General features: G+C 46.0%; 1 protein-coding gene across 4 annotated transcripts in view; it reads left to right on the forward strand.

The window, feature by feature from the left end:
• Positions 1-970: 970 nt before the first annotated feature.
• The window catches only part of phldb1b (pleckstrin homology-like domain, family B, member 1b), a 315,522-nt gene continuing 291,382 nt past the window's right edge, over positions 971-25,110 (forward strand). For all 4 annotated transcript variants that reach the window (XM_080214763.1, XM_080214764.1, XM_080214765.1 and 1 more), the window contains exon 1: positions 971-1,351. In XM_080214763.1, coding sequence (XP_080070889.1) covers positions 1,202-1,351 — 150 coding nt within the window. In that variant the 5' untranslated portion in view covers positions 971-1,201. The remainder of the gene's footprint in view (positions 1,352-25,110) is intronic.

Here is a 25,110-nt window from a genome sequence, read left to right on the forward strand (position 1 = left end):
AACTTGCCAAAACCCGAACTGCCGATGATGTCAAGCAATAGCACAAACCCACTCAAAGACATCAGTACAGAGATACAGCACTCCGTCAGAAATACAGGGAATAGGGCAGGGGAGTTCTCCCTGGTGTCCTTGCCACTTGCGGGGCAGCACGGTGGCACAGTGATTAGCACTGCTGCCTCACAGTGCCAGGGACCCAGGTTCAATTCCAGCCTTGTGTGACTGTCTGTGTGGAGTTTGCACATTCTCCCCGTGACTGCATGGGTTCTCTCCGGGTCCTCTGGTTTCCTCCAAAGATGTACGGGTTAGGTGGATTGGCCATGCTAAATTGCTCCTCAGTGTACCAATATATGTTAGAGGGATTAGCCATGGTAATTGTTATGGGGATTGAGCCTGGGCAAGATATTCTGTCAGAGTCTGTGCAGAGCTGATGGGCTGAATGGCCTCTTCACTGTGGGGATTCTATGATTTGCTATAAACCTTTCAACAATCCTCATTAAAAGCAGAAAATTTGGTATTAAATTGTGTCGTGCTAGGTGGGGGCTTGCTGTTTGGGAATATTGACCCACACATAAAGTGCTGGTCACTTGGAAGTGATACCTTTGGGCTTTTAACGATTTGACAAAACGCACCCCAGTGAGTGTACGGGGTGGAGAGGAACCAAGAAAATATCAAAAGGTGAAAAATAATGCAAATGTATTCTGGTTAGGCTGCGCTCCTGAGCAGCACTGCCTTCGAGGGCCATGAACATTTTATTCTTTGTCGTCCTAGTTTCTGTCAGGAAGCTGTGTGTTTAGTTTTCGGGGGTGTGTAGGTGGCAACTCTGAGTCTCCGTGTGTTAGTTCCTGCTTCATCATTGTATAAAGGCAGAGGAAGATTTCCTTCTGAATTAGGCTCTCAACTCGAGCAGAGAGCCTTGGGCTGTGGGGGTGGGGGGGGGGGATGCGGGGGTGGGGAAGGACCACACTTCTTGTCTGTACACGGAGAGCGTTAGGAATGCTTTGTCCTGCTCTGTGCTGATTGGTGCTGCGAAAACCCACCTTGCCGGGAGAGAAAGGAGGAAACCAGGAGGCAGCGAGCATTCCGGCTCCCGGGGGCTGACTTATCTTTGACTCCAGGGTCATCCTCCTGAGGCAATCAATATGCTTATCACAGCGAAGGGGATTTTCCTGAGTTGTTCCGGGAGCTGAGGGTCGGATACAGTATGAGGGAGAAGAAGCAACAAAGCCAGGGGTACCTGGAGGACTCGGGTCCTCAGCTGTGTCGAACACTGGTTGCGAGCAATCCTGTAGAGCAACTCCCAACAGTGCTGGATTTGGACAGCAAGAAGGTGATAAAGAGAGTGCGGTTTAAGGTAAGGGTTACCTTTCTGTTTAACATGCAGCTGGGGTGGGGGGGATAAAGCTCACATGGGACACAGGGCCAGTAGAGAGCTGTGTGCTGAACGGCCTGTTCCTGTGTCTATAAATTCAGTATAATATATTCAGTGAACTAACAGTCAGCTTTACACTGTTGTCATTGCGAAGTGTAATACTGGGCTCGTGAAATATTCCTTCTGTATCTACCTGAGGTGTGAAAAATCTCCAGTAACATCACTCTTGCTGATTTAATGTTTAATTCGTTCATGTAGGAGCCTGGAGACTTGCTGCAAGCTGTGCCCAGCACACCTTCTAATTCTATCTTTTACTCTCCTTCTATGACTCTCTTCCACCTTCTTCCGTCAAGAAAACAGTACAAAAGTCTGAGTCACGTACCAACCGGCTCAAGAATAGCTTCTTCCCTGCTGCCTTCAGGCTTTTGAATGGACTTATCTTGCATTAAGTTGATCTTTCTCTACACCCTAGCTGTGAATGTAGCACTACATTCTGCACTCTCTCCTTTTGGCACGGTGGCACAGTGGTGAGCACTGCTGCCTCACAGCGCCAAGGACCTGGGTTCGATTCCCAGCTTGGGTCACTGTCTGTGTGGAGTTTGCACATTCTCCCCGTGTCTGTGTGGGTTTCCTTCGGGCGCTCCGGTTTCCTCCCACAGTCCAAAAATGCGCAAATTAGGTGCATCGGCCATGCTAAATTGTCCCTCAGTGTACTGAACTGGTGCTGGAGTGTGGTGACTAGGGGATTGTCACAGTAACTTCATTGCAGTGTTAATGTAAGCCTACTTGTGACTAATAAATAAACTTACCTTCTCTATGAATGGTATGCTTTGTACAACACACAAGAAACTACACTTTTCACAATATATTAATACATGTGACAATAATAAATCAAATCAAATCAAATTGATGGCAATGCTGTATAGTAGTGATGTTACCGGATATGTTCCTCTCTGTGGCAGTTTGACAATGTGTTCTTTTTAAAAAGAATTTCTGACATTCAAAAACTGGTGTCAGTAAAAGTGATTCTGAAGTTGTTAGATTGTTGTAAAAGAATCTATCTGGTCACTAAAACATCTGCTAGGTTGGCACTGCTCTCTCCGACTTCCATCCAAAGGTTATTTGTTATTATTATTGTCACAAGTAGGCTTACATTAACACTGCAATGAAGTTACTGTGAAAATCCCCTAGTCACCACAGTCCAATACCTGTTTGGGGACACTGAGGTAGAATTTAGCACGGCCAATGAGTCTAACCAGCATGTCTTTCGGACTGTGGGAGGAAACCGGAGTGCCTGCAGGAAACCCACACAGACACGGGGAGAACATGCAAACTCCACACAGGCAGTAACCCAAGCCGGGAATTGAACCGAGATCCCTGGTGCTGTGAGGCAGCAGTGATAACCACTGTGCCACGTGCCAGATGGTACCTTACTAAATGGCAGAGAACCATTTTGATAAAAAAGAAGGGTCATCCAGACCCAAAATGTTGGCCCTGTTCTCTCTCCATAGATGCCGTCAGACCTGCTGAGATTTTCCAGCATTATCTGTTTTTGATAACCATTCCTAAGTGAGTAGGCTTCAACATAGAAACATAAAAGATAGGAGCAGGAGGAGGCCATTTGACCCTTCGAGCCTGCTCCACCATTCATCACAATGATGGCTGATCATCCAACTCAATAGCCTAATCCTGCTTTCTCCCCATAACCTTTGATCCCCTTCACCCCAAGTGCTGTATCCAGCTATCTCTTGAACACATTCAATGTTTTGGCATCAACTACTTCCTGTGGTAATGAATTCCACAGGCTCACCACTCTTTGGGTGAAGAAATGTCTTCTCATCTCCATCCTAAATGGTCTATCCTGTATTGTCAGACTGTGAACCCTGGTTCTGGACTCCCCCCACCATTGGGAACATCTTCCCTGCATCTAACCTGTATCATCCTGTATGGACCTGGAATCTTCGCCAGCTCCGTGAGTTTGCTGAAGCCTCGCAGTTGGAGCACGTTATGGAGGAATTCCAATCCACCTAGACAGAGAATCACTTGCAATGGCTTCACTTCCCATTCCAGACGTTCCTGGGAGTCCCCAGGGATATATCCTTCCCAATTGTCATCTACCTGTTGGCCCGCAGTCATATCCTCGGAAAACACACTAGCCAGGATTTTCCGACCTCACTCAGGGCTGGGATTTTCCAGCCCCGCTGCGGTGAATGGAGATCCAGCAGCAGTGGCGGGTGGAGAAAGGTGGGAGAATTGCTTTTGTACGCTGCAGACACTCAACTCTAGATTACTGCCTCTCTCAACCTCCCCTCCTCCTCTGGATTGTTACCTCTTCAACATCCAGTTCTGGATGAGTAGAAATGTCCTCTTGTAAAATATTGGGAAAATTGAATGTTCCTCACTATAACTTCCGTTCTCTCACTCTGGGTGGAATTTTGCAGCCTCGCTCGAACCCAAGGTCAACCGATATTTCCACTGTCTGCCCCTTGCCCACTCCGATCCCGTGTGGGGCAATAGAATTCCGCCATCCATCCCTCTGTCCGCTCACTATCTGAGGCTCTATCAGACTGCTCGCACCCTGTTTAGCCTTGAGATGAGTTTCCAAACACATACCCACTCTGTCTCCAAGGCCGCCTACTCTCTTCTCCATAATATCTCCTGACTCAGCCTTGCCATATTGGCCCATCTGCTGCCGACACTCTCATCCCAGCCTTTGTCACCTCGAGATTCAATTATTCCACTGCTCTCCTGGCTGGCTTCCCATCTTCTGTCCTTCATAATCTTGCACAGTTGCACAGTGGCACAGTGGTTAGCACTGCTGCCTCACAGCCTCAGGGACCTGGTTTCAATTCCCTGCGTGGGTGACTGTGCGGAGTCTGCATGTTGTCCCTGTGACTGCGTGGGTTTCCGCCCACAGTCTGAAAATGTGCGGGTTGGATGGATTGGCTGTGTTAAATTGCCCGTTGTTTCCAAAGATATGTAGTTTAGTGGGATTATAGGGATATGGATGGAGGGGGGATTGGCCTGGGTAAGGTGCTCTGATGGAATCGGTGCAGTGTCAATGGGCTGAATGGCCTCCTTCTGATCTTGTTTTATTATTGTCAAATGTATTAGTATACAGTGAAATGTATTGTTTCTTGCGCGTGCTACAGACAAAGCATACTGTTCATAGAGAAGGAAAAGAGAGAGTGCAGAATGTAACGTTACAGTAATGTAGGGTGCAGAGAAAGATCAACTTAATGCAAGGCAGGTACGTTCAACAATCTGATGCAGCAGGGAAGAAGCTGTCCTGGAGTCGGTTGGTACGTGACGTCAGACTTTTGTATCTTTTTCCTGATGGAAGAAGGCGGAAGGGAGAATGTCCAGGGTGTGTGGGGTCTTTAATTATGTGGCTGCTTTTCTGAGGCAGCGGGAAGTGTAGACAGAGTCAATGGATAGGAGGCTGGTTTGCCTGATGGATTGGACTACATTCACTGCATTTTGTAGTTTCTTGCAGTCTTGGGCAGAGCAGGAGCCCATACCAAGCAGTGATACAACCAGAAGGAATGCTTTCTATGGTGTATCTGTAAAGGCTGGTGAGAGTCACAGTGGATGTGCCAAATTTCCTTGGTCTTCTGAGAAAGTGATATCCTCTGCACCGTAGTGATTCTATGATAAAACTCTATGGCCTAGACCATAACTTGCACCAAGTTCTGTTCACTTATCACTCACCCCATGCTCGCTGATCTGCACCAGGTTCCGTCCGGTTCAATAACACCTTGATTTTGCTATTCTAATCCTTGTTTTCCTATTCCTCCCTGGTGGCTTCCCTCTCTATCTCCGTAACCTCATCCTGGATCCCTCAGGATCTCTGCACTTCTTTAATATTCTGGCCTTTTACACGCTACTGATTCTAACCATTGGTCACTGTGCCTTAGCTGCCTGGTTCCTAAGCTCCGGAATTCCGCACCCCACCCACCCCCCCCCGCCCAGTCCCTCAAAATATTTCCACCTCCTTATCATCCTTTAAGATTCTCCTTAAAACCCATCTCCTTGTCCAAACTTGTGGCCACCTGACCTAATATCACACTACCAGAAGGACGTGGAGGCTTTGGAGGGAGTACAAAAAGGTTTGCCAGGATGTTGCCTGGCCTGGAGGGGATTAGCTATCAGGCGAGATTGAATAAACTGGGATTGTTCTCCCTGGGAAGACAGAGACTGAGGGGCGACCTGATAGAAGTTTATAAAATTATGAGAGGTACAGATGGGGTGAAGAGTTGGAAAGCTTTTTCCCAGGGCAGAAATGACAATTACAAGGAGGCCCAAGTTCAGGGTTAGTGGGGAAAGGTTCAGTGGGGACGTGCGGGGAAGGTTTTTACACAGAGGCTGATGGGGGCCTGGAATTCACTACCAAGTGAGATGGTTGTGGCAGACACGTTAGTGACATTTAAGACTTATCTGAATAGACGCATGAGCAGACGGGGAATAGAGGGATAGAGGCGGATGGTCTAGGTAGGACAACATGATCAGCACGGGCTTGGAGGGCTGAAGGGCCTGTTCCTGTGCTGTTCTGTTCTGTCTTCTTTGTTCACCTCATGTGGCTCGTGTGAAATTTTCTTTCCTCACACAAAGCCGTATGGAATGTCTTCGTTCATTCAGGGTGTTATTGTAAATACAAATTGTCAGTATTGCTAATGCGATGCTGACATTGTTAAATCAACATGGCGACCAATAAGGGAATTAAGGGTTATGGGGAGTGGGCGGGTAAGAGGAACTGAACCCACTATCAGATCAGCCATGGTCTTATTGAATGGCGGAGCAGGCTCGAGGGGCTAGATAGCCGACTCCTGCTCCTATTTCTTAAGTTTGTATAAAAAGTTCCCATGAAAATCAATTAAATAAATGGCCAATTACAGGATTTGTTGGGTGTTGCTTGATAAATGTATGTTCAGACCTGAGGACGAATTCTCCCTCTCCTTCAGATATTCTTTTATATCCACCTACCAGGGCAGACTGGGTTTAAAGCCTCAGCGCAAATGGCACCCCTGACAATGCAGCACTCCCTCAATACAGCACTGGGCGTGTCGGTGTGTATTTTGGGCTCAGGAGTGGAATTTTAAAGCCCTTCCCACCCGCAGGATCTATTGTTCCCTCCGCACTGGGGAACCGTAAAATTCCTCCACGGGTTTCTGGGACGGGTCAAACCCACAGCATCCAGACTCAGGAGGGACTAGTGACACGCACGGAGACACAGCTGATTCCTCAGAGATGAGGAATGCGCTGAGAACGGAGGTACGCGACAGGGAGAAGCTGGAGTTTATCGGGTGAAAGCGGAATGGGGTGTGGAGTTTGTCTCTGCTAAGTGTGCACACACACAGCCGGTGACGATCACCGGATTTGAGAGTTGGAATGTGCTTGCCAGCCTCACTGGGCTTTCAAACAGCTGGGTAACACCCACTTGTTAAAATGCATCTTTGCAAAAGCTCCTCAATAATCCATTCATTATCCTTTGGGAATCTTGGAAGCGTTCAGTGAAGGAGAAGCTCATTCTGAAATTCTTTACGTCTCTGCGGAATTTCTGCTGCCTTTCCACATTGGTCACTCTTGGCACTGACCTGCAGTTCGAAGGGTTTTAATTGTTTTTTTCACAGAGAAATGCAAAGTCTCCTTTGTTTTTATAATATTTTCCCTTCTCTCCCAACTGGTGATACATTTTACAGTCGGTTTACTGGCCTCTCGCTGCTTTCCAATGAAGCTTTGAACGCTAATAATTTTGAACATTAATAATACTGTTCCCATTGATCCCCACAGGAAGCTATTTTATTTATTTATTAGTGTCACAAGTAGGCTTATATTAACGCTGCAGTGAAGTTTCATCTCAGAAAACTAAAGGGCAATTTTAGCATGGCCAATCAACCTAACCCGAACATCTTTGGACTGTGGGAGGAAACCAGTGCACCTGCAGGAAACCCATGCAGATACGGGGAGAATGTGCAAACTCCACACAGACACAGTACAAAGAAGTGCAGGTTAGCTTGATTGGCCATGCTAAGTAGTCCCTAGTTTTGGGGGATTAGCAGGGTAAGTATGTGGGGTTATGGGGATAGGGTGTTGTTGGTGCAGGCTCGATGGGCCGAATTGCCTCCTTTTGCACTGGAGGGATTCTATGTCATCTCCGACTTTAATCATGCCACTTTTGTATTCCGTCAAGGGTCATGGGTGCCACTGACTAGGCCAGCATTTATTACCCATCCCTAATTGCCCCTCGAGAAGGTGGTGGTGAGCTGCCTTCTTGAACCGCAGCAGTCCATGTGGTACAGGTACACCCAGAGTGCTGTTAGGGAAGAAGTTTCAGGGTTTTGACCCAATGGTAGTGAAGGAACAGCCGATATATTTCTGAGTCAGGATGGTAAGTGGCCTGGGCCCTAAGCTCTGGAATTTCTTCCTTAAAGCTCTTTCCATCATTAAGACACCTCTCAACACCTTCCCCTCACCTGCCCTAATATGTCCTTACGTGGCTCACTGCTTAGTCATATTCCTGTGAAACACCATGGAATGTTTTACACTGTTAAAGGCACCAAAGAATGCCAGTTGTTGTTCATAGAATCTACAGTACAGAAGGAGGCCATTTGGCCCATCGAGCCTGCACCAACAACAATCGCACTCAGGCCCTATCCCCGTAACCTCACATATTTACCCTCCTAGTCACCCTGACACAAAAGGTCAATTTAGCACGGCCAATCAACCTAACCCACACATCTTTGGATTGTGAGAGGAAACTGGAGCACCCGAAGGAAACCCACGCAGACACGGGGAGAACATGCAGATTCCACACAGACAGTGACCCAAGCTGGGAATCGAACCCAGGTCCCTGGCAGCTGTGAGGCAGCAGTGCGAATCACCATGCCACCGTTATTATTACTGTTATTGGATGATGCCATTTTGGATTAAATTTCGTTTTATATGCAATGAAATGATGGGAAAAATCCCCCGAGAGGCCATTGGCTAGCTTTCCTCACCTCCCCCCCCAGCAACCAGTGAGAGAGGAGAGTGAACAGAAATGCTTCAGATATCTTTATCTACCTGACCTGGGGGCCCTTCAATGATTGCAAACTGCATAGTTTAAAAATAATTATCAGCTACAGATGTTACAGTGAGAAATCCAATCAAGAAAGGATCTGGAGCTGGGCCAGCTGAAGGTAACTTTTCAAATCTGAAGTTTATTTTTATCCATTCATGTGGGCGTCACTAGCCAGACCAGCATTTATTGCCCATCCCTAATTGCCCCTTGAGAAGGTGGTGTTGAGCTGCCTTCATGAACCTGCTGCACTCCCTGTGGTGTAGGTACACCCACAGAGCAGACAACACTGTGTAGTGGATAGGGTACAGGATAGCTGTAAGGTCCAAAATGGTATTGATGGGTTGGTGGAGTGGGCAGGAAAGTAGCAGATGGAGTTCGCTGACAGCACAATGGCACAGTGATTAGCACTGCTGCTTCACAGCGCCAGGGACCCAGGTTCGATTCCCACCTTGGGTGACTGTCTGTGTGGAGTTTGCTCATTCTCCCCGTGTCTGGGTGGGTTTTCTCCAAGTGCTCCAGTTTCCTCCCACAGCCCAAAGATGTGTGGTTTGGTGGATTGGCCATGTTAAATTACCCCTTAGTGTCAGGGGGATTAGCTAGGGTAAATGCATGGGGTTGTGGGGATAGGGCATGGGTGGGATTATGGTCGGTGCAGACTCGATGGGCTGAATGGCCTCCTTCTGCACTATAGGGATTACATGATGTTCTATCATTCTGATAAGTGAGAGGTAATGCATTCAAGGAGGTCAAACAGTAAGAGACAGTACACAATAAAGTTGTTTTAATTTTTCCAACTTTTTCTGGGAATATTCTGAGATAGATGAAGTGAGAAATCTTGGCATGCAAGTGCACATGTCCCTAAAAGTAGCAGTACAGCAGATGAAGATGTAAAGGAGACATATGGAATGCTCTCCTTCATTGGCAGAGGTACAGAACACAAAAGTAGGGATATAAAGATGGAACTGGTGAGGCTGCATCTGGAGTGTTGTGTGCAGCTCTTGTCACCACCTTACAGGAAGGATGTAATTTCTCTGGAGAGGGTGCAGAGGAGATTCACTGGAATGTTTCCAGGACTGGAGAATTTCAGATACGAGGAGAGATTGAGGAGGTTGGAGTGTTTTTCTTGGAACAGAGAAGGCTGAGGGGTGACATGATTGAAGTGTGCAAAATTGTGAGGGATAGAGAGAGGATAGACAGAAGCAACCTCTTTCCCTTGGCAGAGAGTTCGAAAACCAATGGTCATAGATTCAAGCTAAATGGCAGAGGGATTAGGGGGGACATGAGGAAAAATTTTTTTACGCAGAGGGTGGTGGATGTCTGGGATTCGCTGTCTGAGTTGGTGGTGGTGGCAGAGACCCTAAACTCTTTTAAAAAGTACATCCCATGTGCTGTAAACTACTGGACGATGGGTCATGCGCAAGGAGATGTGATTAGAAAGGGCACCTGGGTCAGCATGGACCAGATGGACTGAATGTTCCCCTTCTGTCCTGGATCATTTCTGTGGTTCTATGCTCCTTTAAGTTTTTCGAACAAAACTGTGGTTAATGATGGGCCATGAGATCGTTTCTGGAAAAAGATCTATCGCCAAGTGTGCAGTGATATCATCAATGCAGTGATTCCTCGCGACTATGAGAGATTCTAGTCAGAGATGATTCATCAGAACTCCATTAGCCCTAGTTATGATACTCTAACTGGGCATGGCTGCTTGCTTCCATCATTGTTGAGATGGCTTTCCTGTTACTGTCTGGGAATGCTCAGAGTCAGTGAACATCTCACCGCTGATTCAGAGGCTACGGGTTCAAGTACCGCTGCAGCACTCAATTGTGTTTTGACAAAGAGTCATCTGGACTCGAAACATCAGCTCTCTTCTCTCCTTACGGGTGCTGCCGGACCGGCTAAGATTTTCCAGCATTTTCTCATTTGGCTGCACACCTTTGGACTGTGGGAGGGAACCTGAGCACCCCGAGGAAACCCATGCAGACACAGGGAGAACATACAAACTCCACACAGTCACCCAAGCCGGGATTCAAACCCATAGCAATGTGAGGCAGCAGTGCTAGCCACTGTGCTACTGTTCCACCCCCCCTGTATATTGGCTGTGAAGTTCTTTGGGACATCCTGAAGTCATGAAAGACGATACATCAATGTAAGCCTTTCTTCTAATAACTGCAGCATCAATTTGATTGATGTCCGGTTGACGTACATAGAATAATATTTGGGAAACAGAGAGAAGGGCTGGGAAACAGGAAACAGGAGCAAGAGTCCGAGAGCTGGCACATCCACACTTGCAAAATTATTGGGATTCGAACGAGGGTCCGGATCTGATCGTTGGATAAGTGGCTCATGTTGCCATGTTACTGAAAACCGCCCTCGTGCACAGCAGTGTGTGAGGAATCTGCTTAATGAGCTGAGAGAAATTGCAGAGGACATGACGGCTGTGGGGATCTGTAACCCTGCCAACCATCTATCGTGAGGTGGCAACTTCCGTCCGAAACCATTAGTTGCAAGTTATGATTTCTTTTTCGGTTGTGCGTGGGCACAGATCAGCAACAGGTGGAGAGGCAATCCAAGCCTGGGAAAGTTCAGCTGCTCTCGTAGAAGAGGCTGGGGTGCTGTAAGCTCTTAATGAGCCGTGCCTGCGTGGGACACTGGCTCACTTTTCATTCGACTTCTTCCTTTTGGAGAACGACTACCGTCCGCATGAGCTTGGATTCTAGGTACAAACCTAGATTGGCCACTGCGTAAGTAAGAACAGAACAGGATTCCTCTCCTAGTCATGGGGAATAGTTTGTCTCTCTCCTGGAAGATAAGAAAGAATAAAAAGTTAGTTTCTGTGCACTTTAAGGTAATTCATTGTTTTTCTAAATTATTCTTTTAGTCGTCGCAATATTTATTTTCTGTTTGTGTTTTTGTAATCATTGAAAGTTTTTAATTCATAACAATGAAAAGTAGAAGGTCAAATCTCAGAAATGCTGAGAGGGCATTGAGCTGTCAGTGATTGAAGATCTTTTAGTCAGGTTCACTGGAAAACCCGAAACATTGAAACTAACTCAGCGGGTCTGGCAGCCTGTGTGGAGGAGGGAATCAAGGTTAAAGGGTGAACCTCTGTGGAGTTGATTGCCAATCCGACCTGCTTTCATACCTTTACATTTCTTCAATCTTGTCCCGCTTGTTCTTCCAACTCAGACGAGGCAGGAACTGTGTGTGCTCCTGGAGCCTTGAATCCAGCACTGCCGTTCTGCAGGAGAAGAGGCGACTAGCTGTTGTAAAGCAGGTCGTTTAAAGGTTCAGCCAGGTTTAATGTCTTTGACTAGCCAGGGAGGTGGTGAGCGTGAAAGCGAATTTCCGCAGATGCCAGAATCTGAAACAGGAAACGCTGGGAAACCTCAGCAGGTCTGACAGCATCTGTGGAGAGAGAGAATAGAGTCAACGTTTTGAGTCTGGATGACCCTTTGTCAGAGCCAAAGACAGAGAGAATAGGGTGAGATTTAAACTGCAAGGGGAGGGGGTAATTGACAAAATGTCACAGGCAAAAGGACAAAGTGGATGTAAATGGTGAAGTTCATGGCAGAGAAGGATGCTAATAGCGGTATGGGCTCCTGCTCTGCCCAAGGCTGCAAAGAACTACAAAGGGTCATGAATAGAGCCCAATTCATCAAACCAGCCTTCCATCCTCTGCCTTGGCAGAACAGTCAGCATAATTAAGGATCCCCGGACATTCTCTCTTCCACTTCCTTCCATCGGGAAAAGGATAGAAAAATATGAGATCACATAACAACTGACTCAAGAGGGCAAAAAGGGGACAAGAGATTGTTTTGGCAGAAAAGACAAAGGAGAATCCAAAGAGCTTCTACAAATATATAAAGGGCAAAAGAATAACTAGGGAGAGAGTAGGGCCTCTTAAGGATCACCAAGGTCATCAATATGCGAATCCACAAGGGTTAGGTGAGATCTTGAATAAATATTTCTCATCAGTATTTACTGTTGAGAAAAGCTTGGATGTTTGGGAACTTGGGGAAATAAATAGTGATGTTTTGAGGAGTGTACATATTACAGAGAAGGGGGTGCTGCAAGTCTTAAAGCGTATCAAGATAGATAAATCCTCGGGATCTGATGAAGTGTATCACAGGACAATGTGAGAGGCAAGGGAGGAAATTGCTCGTTCCCCAAGCTGAGGTATTTGGATCATTGATAGTCACGGGTGAGGTGCCTGAAGATTGGAGAGTGACAAATGTTGTGCCTTTGTTTAAAAAGGGCTGCAGGGAAAAGCCTGGGAACTACAGGCCAGTGAGCCTCACATCTGTGGTGGGTAAGTTGTTGGAAGGTATTTTGAGAGACAGAATCTAAAGGCATTTAAAGAAGCAAGAACTGATTAGAGACAGTCAGCATGGCTTTAAGAGTGGAAAGTCATGTCTCACAAATGTGATTGAGTGTTTTGAAGGGGTAACCAAGAAGGTAGATGAGGGCAGTGCAGTTGATGTTGTCTACATGGGTTTTAAAAAGGCCCTTGACAAGGTACAGCATGGTAGGTTGTTGCATGAGGTTAAATCTCACGGGATCCAGAGTGAGGTATCTAAATTGATACAAAATTGGCTTCTTGGCAGAGCCAGAGGGTGGTTGTAAAGAGTTATTTTTCAAACTGGAGCCCTGTGACCAGCGGTGTGCCTCAGGGATCAGTGCTGGGTCCACTGTTATTTGTCATTCATACGAACGATTTGGATGAGAATATAGGAGGCATGTTTAGTAAGTTTGCAGATGACACCAAGATTGGTGGCATAATGGACAGTGAAGGAAGTTATCTCTGATTGCAACAGGATCTTGATTAATTGGGCCAATGGGCTGACAAGTGGCAGACGAAGTTTAATTCTGATTGCCACACTACCAGAAGGATCTCAAAGCTTTGGAAAGGGTACAGAAAAGATTTACCAGGATGTTGCCTGGTGTGGAGGGTATTAGCTATGAGGAGAGGTTGGAGAAACTTGGATTGTTCTCACTGGAGCGATGGAAGTTGAGGAGAGACCTGATAGAAGTCTACAAGATTGTGGGAGGCATGGACAGAGTGGATAGTCAGAAGCTTTTTCCCAGAGTGGAAGAGTCAATTATTAGGGGGCACAGGTTTAAGGTGCGAGGGACAAAGTTTAAAGGAGATGCACGAGGCAGATCTTTTACACAGAGCGTAGTGGGTGCCTGCAACTCATTGCCGGGGGACTAGTGGAAGCGGATACGGTAGTGACTTTTGAAGATGTCTTGACAAGTACATGAATAGAACGGGAATAGAGGGACATGGTCCCCGTAACGGTAGGGGGTTTTAGTTAAGTCAGACAGCACAGGCTTGGAGGATGAAGGGCCTGTTCCTGTGCTGTAATTTTCTTTGTTCTTTGTTCTAGATAAATGTGAGGTGATGATTTTGGTAGATTGAACCAGGGCAGGACTTACTCAGTTAATGGTAGGATGTTGGGGAGAGTTACAGAACAAAGAGATCTAGGGGTACATGTTCATTGTTTCTTGAAAGTGGAGTCACAGGTGGACAGAGTGGTGAAGAAGGCATTCGGCATGCTTGGTTTCATTGGTCAGAACATTGAATACAGGAGTTGAACGTCTTGTTGATGTTGTACAAGATCTTGGTAAGGCCACACTTGGAATATTGTGTACAGTTGTGGTCACCCTATTACAGAAAGGATATTATTATAGTGCAGAAAAGATTTACTAGGATGCTAATGGGACTTGGTGGTTTGAGCTATAAGGAGAGGCTGGATAAGGAGAGGCTTTTTTCTCTACAGCATAGAAGACTGAGGGGTAATCTTATAGAGGTCGATAAAATAATGAGGGTCACAGATCAGCTAGATAGTCAATCTCTTTTCCCAAAGGTAGGGGAGTCTAAAACCAGAGGGCACAGGTTTAAGGTGAGCGGAGAGAGATACAAAAGTGTCCAGAAGGGCAAGTTTTTCACACAGAGGGTGGTGAGTGTCTGGAACAAGCTGCCAGAGGTAGTAGTAGAGGTGGGTACAATTTTGTCTTTTAAAAAGCATTTAGACAGTTACATGGGTACGATGTGTGTAGAGGCAATTGAGGTTAGCCTAGCGGTTTAAAAAAGAGTGGCAAAAAGGACACGTTGGGCCAAAGGGACTGTTTCCATGCTGTAAACCTCTATGACTCTATAAGAACAACTTCTTCCCTGCTGCTATCAGACTTTTGAATGAAATTACCTTGCATTAAGTTGATCTTTTCTGCACCCTGACTGTAACACTTTCTGCACTTTCTCCTTTCCTTCTCTATGAACAGTATTCATTGTCTGTATAAGCACGCAAGAAACAATACTTTTCACTACGTATTACTAATGTGACAATAACAAATCAAATCCAAATCAAAGTGAATAAGTGGGTAGGACTTTGAGTGGGAAGGGGGGATTTCAGTTTGGGCCTTGGCAGAGGTGGGATGAAAGTTGGGAGTCGGATCTGGTGGAGTGTGGGGGATTCCCAATTGCGGGGGAGGGTAGGGTGATGGATGACGCCCCCCCACGAATGGGGAGATGAGCAGGGGGAGTTCCATAGGGGAATCCACTGGGGGTGTGGATGGCAGCTGGAGTTGGGGGTGGTGGGAGAGTTCCCTTAGGGAGTGATAGTGGGCGGCGTTGGTGGAATTTGCAATTACCCAGAAGTTTGAAGTGGTTTTAATGCTTTGAAATTTTTCTGGGTAATTATGGTCATAAACCCGTCAGAACCATTCTATACACTGTATAAAAAAAAGACTCAATTGGATACCTTTGAACTTGTATAATGTTTGAATTGACACTTGAAACTTGTACATCTGACGTGCTAAGTGTAATTTTACAATGTGTAAATTTTAAATTTTAATTTGAATCATGTTTTCAGATGGTTCCCAGTACAGAGCTATTACCCAGGGGAAGGTTACATTTCCCAGACAATTGCCCACAAACCTTACTGGCAACATCTGATGGGGGTTGATGGGTGACACCAGCATATCTTTGGGGTACCCTCCAGTTTTGCTACCCTGGAGTTCAGAAGTTTTCGGTCTAAGACCTTTCTTCAGAAGTATTGACCTCTCTTTCCTCTTTCATGTTTTGGCTGATCTGCCATTGTGTTTCCAGAATCTTCCGTTTTATTTTATTTTTAATCAACAGGACTCCATTGTGTTGTGAATCATGCCAATGTTGGCTTTGTACAGAGCTAGGCTTGGTCCTATGTTGAATTGGCAGCGACTTGGAGCAGGATTGCATGTATGTTATGTAATATCTTGTGATGATACAAAACTAGGTGGGAATGGGAGTTGTGAGGAGGATGCAAAGAGACTTCAAGGGGATTTAGACAGACTGAGTGAGTGAGCAAGAACATGGCAGATGGAATATGATGTGGAAAAATAGCAAGTTTTGCACTTTGATAAGAAAATAGGAATGTAGACCAGGATTTTACCACCTCGCTGAATCGGAGCGGGCGAGGCTCCCAGAACCGGATCCTCCTTTGGCCTTGGGTGGGATCTTACGAGTCTCGGGCAGGCAAGATGGTAAAATTCTGACAGTAGAGTCTTTTTTAAATAGTGAGAGATTGGGAAATGTTGATGTTCAAAGGGAGCTGGGTGTTCCTGTTCATGAGGCACTGAAAGCTAACAGGCAGGTGCAGCAAGTAATTCGGAAGACAAATGGTATGTTGGCCTTTATTGCAAGAGTACTTGTGTAGAGGAGCAAAGATATCTTTCTGCGATTGTATTGAGCCTGAGTGAGACTGAACCTGGAGTATTGTGTACAGTTTTGGTCTCCCTACTGAAGGAATGCTGTACTTGACATAGAGTGTGAAAGGAAGGTTCACCAGACTAATTCCTGGGATGGCAGGATTATCCAAATAAGGAATGATTGAGGAGACTAGACCTGTACTCTCTGGAGCTTGATGAATGAGAGGTGATCTCATTGAAATGTATACACTTCTTACAGGGCTTAACAAGGTAGATGCAGGAAGGATGTTTCCCCTGGCTGGGGGGTGGGGGGGGGGTGTCTGGAACCAGGAGATGTAGGAAAGAATTCTCCAGCCTCCCAGCCGCGTGTTCCTCAATGATGGGAGTTGGTGTGCAGCAGGATTCTCTGGTTCCTTCACTGTCAATGGGATTTCCCATTGATGTCACCCCACGTCATTGGGAAACCTGTGGGAATGTGTTTCCTGCCAGTGGGACCGGAGAATCCTGCCGGCATGAACAGCCGGAGAACTCTCCCCTTATCTCAGAACAAGGGGCAGGCCACTGAACACCGAGATGAGGAATAATGTCTGCACTCAGAGGGTAGCAAAGTCTGCAATTCTCTATCCCAGAGGGTTATGGAGACTCAGTCACTGAGCATGTTCAAGACAGCAATTGATAGATTTTTAGATATTAAATATATCAAGTGATATGGGGATAGTGCAGGAAAACGTCTGGACATTGAAGACCAGTCATACTCTAGCTGAATAGTAAATCAGGTGTGAGGGGCTGAATGGCTTCCTCCTTCTCCATGTACCTGGTATCATGTGGTGTATCTTGTGGCATTGGCAGCACGGTGGCACAGTGGTTAGCACTGCTGTCTCACAGCGCCAGGGACCCGAATTCGATCCCGGCTTGGGTCACTGCCTGTGTGGGGTCTGCATGTTCTCCCCGTGTCTGTGTGGGTTTCCTCCAGGTGCTCCGGTTTCCTTCCACAGTCCAAAAGGTGTGCTGGTTAGTGCATTGACCATGCTAAATTCTCCCTCAGTGTACCCGAATAAGCGCCAGAGTGTGGCAACTAGGGGATTTTCACTCTAACTTCACCCCGGGCTCATCCATTGGGGTCCGGGTCCATAGGACGCTCAAGTCGGCCTCGCAGGTGGAGGATGTGGTCAAGAAGGCGTATGGTGTACTGGCCTTCATTAATCGAGGGATTGAGTTTAGGAGTCGGGAGGTAATGCTGCAACTTTATAAGACCCTTGTCAGACCCCACTTGGAGTACTGTGCGCAATTCTGATCGCCTCACTACAGGAAGAATGTAGAGGCTATTGAGAGGGTGCAGAGGAGATTTACAAGGATGTTGCCTGGATTGGGAGGCATGCCTTATGAAGATAGGTTGAGGGAGCTAGGTCTCTTCTCCCTGGAGAGATGAAGGTTGAGAGGCGACCTGATAGAGGTTTATAAGATGTTGAAAGGAATAGATAGAGTGGATTCTCGGAGGCTATTTCCCAGGGCTGAAATGGTCGCTACGAGAGGACACAGGTTTAAGGTGCTGGGAAGCAAGTACAGAGGAGATGTTAGGGGAAAGTTTTTCACTCAGAGGGTGGTGAGTGAGTGGAATCGGCTGCCGTCAGTGGTGGTAAAGGCGAACTCACTGGGGTCTTTTAAAAGACTTCTGGATGAGTATATGGGATTTAATGGGATTGGGAGTTACAGATAGTTCTATGGCTTGGTAGGTATGGATGTGATCGGTGCAACTTGTGGGCCAAAGGGCCTGTTTGTGCTGTAGTGTTCTATGTTCCATGTTCATTGATATAAGCCTACTTGTGACACTAATAAAGAAATAAACTTTAAAATGTCCTCTGTTGCTATGATTGTACAAGCAATTCCTTATTAAATTCTCCAATAAAACAGTAGAGAGTGGCAGGAGGACAGAGATAAACCCACAAATATCAGGACAATATCCACGTTCCACTTAGCTTGACCTGATCAGAGGCTGGTCACCTCAGGAAAAGATCTGAATGGTTTTGCTGTGGCATGTGGTGCTCAGAACTGGTACACTGAGCATTAGCTTTGGGCTTATGTTACTGAGCTGGGAATCCAGAGATCTGGACAATTGATCTGGGGACAAATTCCACATGAAAGCTGGGGAAATTTAAAATCTGTTCATTAAGTAAATCTGGAATAAAAAAATTAGTTTCATCGATGAAGACTGTGAAACTACTAGATTGTTATTAAAAACCATTTGGTTCACTAATATCCTTTGGGGAAGGAAATCTGCTGTCCTTACCTGGTCTGGCCTACATGTGACTCCAGAGCTACAGCAATGTGATTAGTTCTTAAACGTCCTCTGAAATGGTGGCACAGCGGTAAGCATTGCTGCCTCACAGCGCCAGGAACCTTAGTTCGATTCCCAGCTTGGGTCACTGTCTGTGCGGAGTCTGCACATTCTCCCCGTGTCTGTGTGGGTTTCCTCCGGGTGCTCCGGTTTCCTCCCACAGTCCAAAGGGGTACAGGTTAGGTGGATTGGCCATGCTAAATTGCCCCTTGGTGTCCCAAGGTGTAGAGATTAGGCAGTATTAGTGGGGTAAATATTTGGGGTTATGGGGATGGGATCTGGATGGGATGCTCAGAGAGTCAGTGCAGGTTGAATGGCCTCCTTCTGTACTGTAGAGATTCTATCAAATAGTTACAGATCCCTAAATAAGACCCTGTGGGAGGTGGACAGAAAGACTTAACTATTTTTATTTCCATCACTCCCCTCCTGACAGCAATGGGTAATGCCACCATCATACCTTGTCGACCTGAGCCTGAGGAGTGGCACTGGTCAATGGTGGGGACTCCACAAAGTCCAATATTGCTGCCCTCAGGCTCACAGTGGCCGATTCAGAGTCAACAACGGCAGTGACCCCTAACCTTTCACCGAGGTCTTTAGGGCAGGAAAGAGGAATTGGAGACTGTCTAGGAGGGTGGCTGGTGTTCGGACTTAGCACAGACAGTTCCTCAATTCACTATTAGAAACTGGATTTGCTAAGTCAGTGATGTTGTGAAAAGGACAGGAAGACTCTGCAGGTTTGAGAAGGTTGTGTGCCATCTTTCAGCCACTGTCGTCACTTTGTTGTCATTCAGTAACTTACGTTTCTCCTATAATAGTTATTCAGGTAAAGGGCTGGGGAGCACCTGTTACCTTTCACTGACTCTCTCCTAGGTTTCTCATTCCTATTCTGTCTCTCCTTTCTCCTCTGTCTTTTCTCTCCATCTCTAGCAGTTTCTTATTCACATTCCCTCTCTCTCGGCCAATAGGTTGAAGTACTTATCCATTTCTGTGTGTGTGTGTGTGTGTGTGTGTGTGTGTGTGTGTGTGTGTGTGTGTGTGTGTGTGTGTGTGTGTGTGTGTGTGTGTGTGTGTGTGTCTGCCCCTCTCCCTCACTCCATCTATTTATCTGCTTTTTTCTTTCTCTCAGTCCATCTGTTTAGCTGTTTTTCTGTCTCTCTCACTCCATCTCTTTATCTATTTCTCTCTTTCTCTTTCTTCCTCATCTGTTTCTCACTCTCTCTCTCCCTCTCCATCTGTTTATCTGTTTTTCTCTCACTCCATCTACTTATCTGTTTCCTTCTCTCTCTTTCCCTCTCATTCCATCTGGTTATCTGTTTCTCGCTCTCTCTCTTTCTCTCTTGCTCCCTCTCACTCCATCTGTTTATGTCTCTTTCTTTCTCTCTCTCTCACTATTTCTCAATCCATGTGTTTATCATTTTCCTTCTCTCTTCCTCTCTCCAGTGTCTCCTTCACTTGCTTCCCCTCTCTTCTGCTCAGAGAATCAAAGAACTATACTTTCTACTTGTTAGCTTTATTCATATTCAGCAGGACACCTATCACAAAATATTCATGTCATTTAATAGCACAGAAATTCAAAAAGTTTAACCTTGGGCTGAGCTCAGACCGGGGGCCCCTGCAGTCAGGATGTTTGATATCCTGTGGCTACGGATTGAGTTTACTCTCGCCCTCTGATATTACTTTGCAAAAAAAGTGGTTGTCCTTTCCAGCCGGCAGTGCCAAGCCGGACAGGAAGCCTGTGGAGAATGTCTCTTCAATCGGGGGCTAAATTTAGCCAAGACAACTTCACACCCACAGGAAGTCGGGGAAGGTTTGTCCTGTAACTAACTACAACTTCATATTACAGACACTGCATCCTCTAAAACACAGTGAAAACTGTCCGTTAAAAACCAGGCGGTTGACAATGCACGGGGCTTGGCAAAGGATGTTCTGAGTGGACAGAAAGACAAATGGATGGGTTAGATCAAAAGTTAAGTGTTCAGGACTCAGAAGGGCCTCTAAGTCCAGCTAGACAGGCAGCCAAAAACAGATATTAGAAACAAAGACCCAACAACAAGTTGCCCTGGTAACAAGTGAAGGAGAAATTGAGGATAAAAACAGAAGAGGAAGAAAACAAATGGATAAAATTGGAATGTGGAGTGAAGGCAACAAGAAGCGAGATGTTGTCAATGGCCTTATTAAGGTGATAACAAACAAACAGAACATGACTAAGGAGAAGCATTGATTTTGATTTGATTTATTATTGTCACATGTATTAACAAACAGTGAGAAGTATTGTTTCTTGCGCGCTATACAGACAAAACATACCGTTCATAGAGAAGGAGAGGAGACAGTGCAGAATGTAGTGTTATAGTCATAGCTAGGGTGTAGAGAAAGACCAACTTAATGCGAGGTAGGTCCATTCAAAAGTCTGACAGCAGCAAGGAAGAAGCTGTTCTTGAGTCGGTTGGTACGTAATCTCAGACTTTTGTATCTTTTTCCCAACGGAAGGAGGTGGAAGAGAGAATGTCTGGGGTGTGTGTGGTCTTTAATTATTCTGGCTGCTTTGCTGAGGCAGTGGAAAGTGTGGACAGAATCAGTGGATGGGAGGCTGGTTTGCGTGACGGATTGGGCTACATTCACAAAACTTTGTACTTCCTTGTGGTCTTGGGCAGAGCAGGAGCCATACCAAACTGTGAAACAGCCAGAAAGAATGCTTTCTATGGTGCATCAGTAAAAGTTGGTGAGAGTTGTGAGTGAGGTGTCACTCAATTAGTGCAATGAAGCAATGAGTGACACCTCTCCTCTATCATCCTGCTGGCTGGGGCTGCTTTGTTCTGTTTTTATCTCTTGGATTGTATCCTGAGCCTGACTTCCCTTCCCTTTCCCACAGCGTTAGCCCAACCTCCCTTTCCTCCCTCTTTTGCTTCCATCTACAAAGCCCCACACAGGGCTCAGCTTCCACATTTCACCCCAACAACACATAGCTCCACGTAGCCAATAGCCAGTCTCCAGGCCCATCCACCATCTCACTGACAGGCTCATCCAAGAGCTAGTCTTGTGATTGTTGGTGGCAGAGTGGCACAGTGGTTTGCACTGTTGCCTCACAGTGCCAGGGACCCAGGTTTAATCCTGGCCTCGGGTGACTGTATGGAGTTTGCACATTCTCCACATGTCTGCATGGGTTTCCTCTGGGTACTCCGGTTTCCTCCCACAGTCCAAATATGTGCAGGTAAGGTTGATTGGCCATGTTAAATTGCCCCTTAGTATCAAGGGAATTAGAAGGGTAAATATGTGTTGTTACAGGGATAGGGCTTGGGCGGATTGTGGTCAGTGCAGACTCGATGGGCCGAATAACCTCCTTCTGTGCTGTAGGAATTCCATGCAGATGTTAACCACCAATCTGGCTAACAATGATAAAAGTCAGGTTAATAGGATACCATTCAATGATTCAGTGAGGAATTTAATGCTTGTTATTGTGTTCAAGCCACAGATATAAGGACAATATAGGGCAGGTGATGGCCTAATGGTATTATCACTAGACTATTAATCTAGAAACTCTGCTAATGTTCTGGGAAGCTGGTTTCGGACCCCACCATGGCAGATGATCGATTCTGAATTCAGCAAAAAAAATCTGGAATTGAGAATCTACTGATGACCATGAAACCATTGTCGATTGTCAGAAAAACCCATCTGGTTCACTAATGTCCCTTTAGGGAAGGAAATCTGCCGTCCTTACCTGGTCTGGCCTACACGTGACTCTAGGGCCACAGCTGACCCTCAGCTGCCCCTGGGTAACTAGGGATGGGCGATAAATGCAGGCCACCCAGCAACATGCAGGTCCCACGAATGAAGAAAAAAAAGTCTTTTTACAATTACTGTTGAGATTTTTTTCACCCTTGCCTTGTAGCCTGAGTGCCCAATATTTGTGTTGCCAACACCGATATTGAACTGTGGCAGGATGTTTGGCCGATGGAGGAATCACATCAGCTCTGTAAGTGTTCTGTCATTATTGGTGCGTCACTCCCACCTCAAAATCAAAGAGTCAAGACGCAACCCGGAGGCTTGTGCAGGTAATCTGTGCCGACACTCTTTGGGCAGCACTGAGGGTGTTCTGCAGAGACTGAGGTGCCATCTTTCACATCAGATATTAAACCGAGGGCCCACCCACACCCCCTCAGAAGGATGTAAACAATCCACTGGCATTATTTGGATAAAAGCAGGTGAGTTCTCCCTAATTTCCCAATCAATCTTTATCCCTCAACCACCATCATTAAAACAGATTATCGTGTCCCTTATTAGATTGCTGTGTGTGGGAGTTTGCTGTGGAAAAAATGGGTGCTGTGTTACCCTCTTTACAACATTGGCTGCACCTCAGCAGTATTTCATTGGCTGAGATGTGCCTTGAAAGGCGCTATATAAATGCAAGTCTTTCTTTGATCAGTGAGCCCTAGTGTTCACTTAGAAACAATTTGACGCCCACCACATCTTATTTTCTCCCACGATAACCGATAAATATCACACCCCAAAACTTAACTTCAAAGTTCTTCAAGATCTACGAATGATAGCAGGTATTAAGATTTTTTAATTCATTCATGGGACATGGATGTCGCTGGCTGGCTAGCATTTATTACCCATCCCTTGTTGCCCCTGGAGGGGCAGTTGAGAATCAACTATATTGCTGTGGCTCTGGAGTCACATGTAGAACAAGCCAGGTAAGGACCGCAGATTTCCTTCCCTGAAGGACATCAGTGAACCAGATGGGTTTTTCTGACAATCGACAATGGTTTCATGGTCATCAGTAGATTCTTAATTCTAGATATTTTTTATTGAATTCAATTTCTACCATCTGCCATGGCAGGATTTGAACCCAGGTCCCTAGAATATTAACTGAGTTTCTGGATTCATAGTCTAGCGATAATACCACTAGGCCGTTGCCCAGTTTAATAACACTGACTGCTTATACTTAACTTGACCGTTGCAGTGTCTCTGGAATGCTGACTGGAAAGGAACATAGTTTATTATACAGAATGCAAAGTAAAAGCACTACTGTGGTGTACATGCATTAATCCCCGCCTGGGACAATAGGCAAAAAAGACTCAGGTAATGAGTTCTAGCTGGGCAGTTACCAGGGGAACTCATACTCAATGGGCCCCATAGGGAGATTAATCAGAGATTCCCCACGGACCCCATGGGTGTTACACCACTATGTATTATTTCACTTCCAGTTTGAACAAATCCTACCTCATTTTCATATCAAACTGATAAAGATCTACAAAAACTAATTTCCTGACTTTCATTTTCAAATTTTGTGAATTAAATTTGAATTCTACTTTTTTCAAAACATTGGCCGGAGTCCCACCATCCCGCCCACCCTGGGTTCAGAGTGGGCGAGGGGTGGACTACGGGCAAGTCCATTGAGCTAGGGCGAGATTTTAGGGTTTCGGGACAAGTGAGGCCATAAAATCCTGGCCATAATCTCCCGGTTTTATCACACTGACAGTGCGGACCTGTTCATTATCCCAGCGATACATTGCTACTTTTCTGCTAGACAAATGGTAGAAAAGGACAAGCAGCCAAGATTGGAGTTAGGATCCACCATGAACTCAATGAATGATGGAACAGGCTTGAGGAGCTGAATGGCCTGCTCCTGTTTATATCAATGGGGGAGACCATTCAGCTCCTTGAACCTGAGGCAATCAAGATCATGACTGATCTGTGATCTAACCCCATATTATCTGCCTCTGCCCCATGTCCCTTAATATCATTCAGAAGCAAAGATCTATTATCTCAAGTTTTGAAATTACCGACTGATCCAACATTAATTATCATCTCTGGAAAAGAGATCCAAACTTCTACTGCCCTATGTGTGCAGAAATGCTTTCTGATGTCACTCTTGGGGACGCTCTGGCTCGAGGGTTTAGACTCTCCCTTGGTCCTAGGCTCCATACACCAGCTGAAATCGTTTCTCACTAGTTACCCTGCCTTGGAAACTTTGACCAAGTTTCCTCATAACCGTCTAAATTCCAGGCAATACACACTTAGTTTATGCAGCCTCTCCTCATAACTAAACTCTTAGAGTCCAGATTTCGTTCTGGTAAATCGAGGCAACACTCTCTCTGATATAGCCTTCCGAATCAACAGACAGGAGTCAGAATAAAGATCACCTGGTCAATGCCCGATCTTTGCTGATCCCCAGGCTATGAATCCTGACAGTAATTCCAAGCTGGCATGCTGACACAGTGGTTAGCACTGCTGCCTCACAGCGCCAGGGACCTGGCTTCAATTCCGAACTTGAGTGAGTCTGTGTGCTAAGTGTGCACGTTCTCCCCGTGTCTGCGTGTGTTTCCTCCGGGTGCTCCAGTTTTCTCCCACACTCCAAAAATGAGCAGGTTAGGTGGTTTGGCCGTGCTAAAATGGCCCCTTAATATCTAAAGATGCATTTCTGATCCCTGGGAAGTTTCCCAGAATTGGGCTTGTAACAGGATTGGCTCCCAAGTCCATAATACGGGGTATCATTAGGGTCAGTTTGGCAGCATCACCTAGAATTTGCCTCTATGTCATATTCTTTGGAGGGATTCCCCTACGGTGTCCCTCTCAGCTTTAAAAGTTTCAGTATAACTCTTCTGTGTTTTGCAGTAAGTGTGTGTCTACATCAGAGATGGATAACCGAGGCTAGCGTGT

This window comes from Carcharhinus amblyrhynchos, chromosome 29, assembly GCF_965287045.1.
Source record: "Carcharhinus amblyrhynchos chromosome 29, sCarAmb.v2.hapA, whole genome shotgun sequence".
Taxonomy (NCBI): domain Eukaryota; kingdom Metazoa; phylum Chordata; class Chondrichthyes; order Carcharhiniformes; family Carcharhinidae; genus Carcharhinus; species Carcharhinus amblyrhynchos.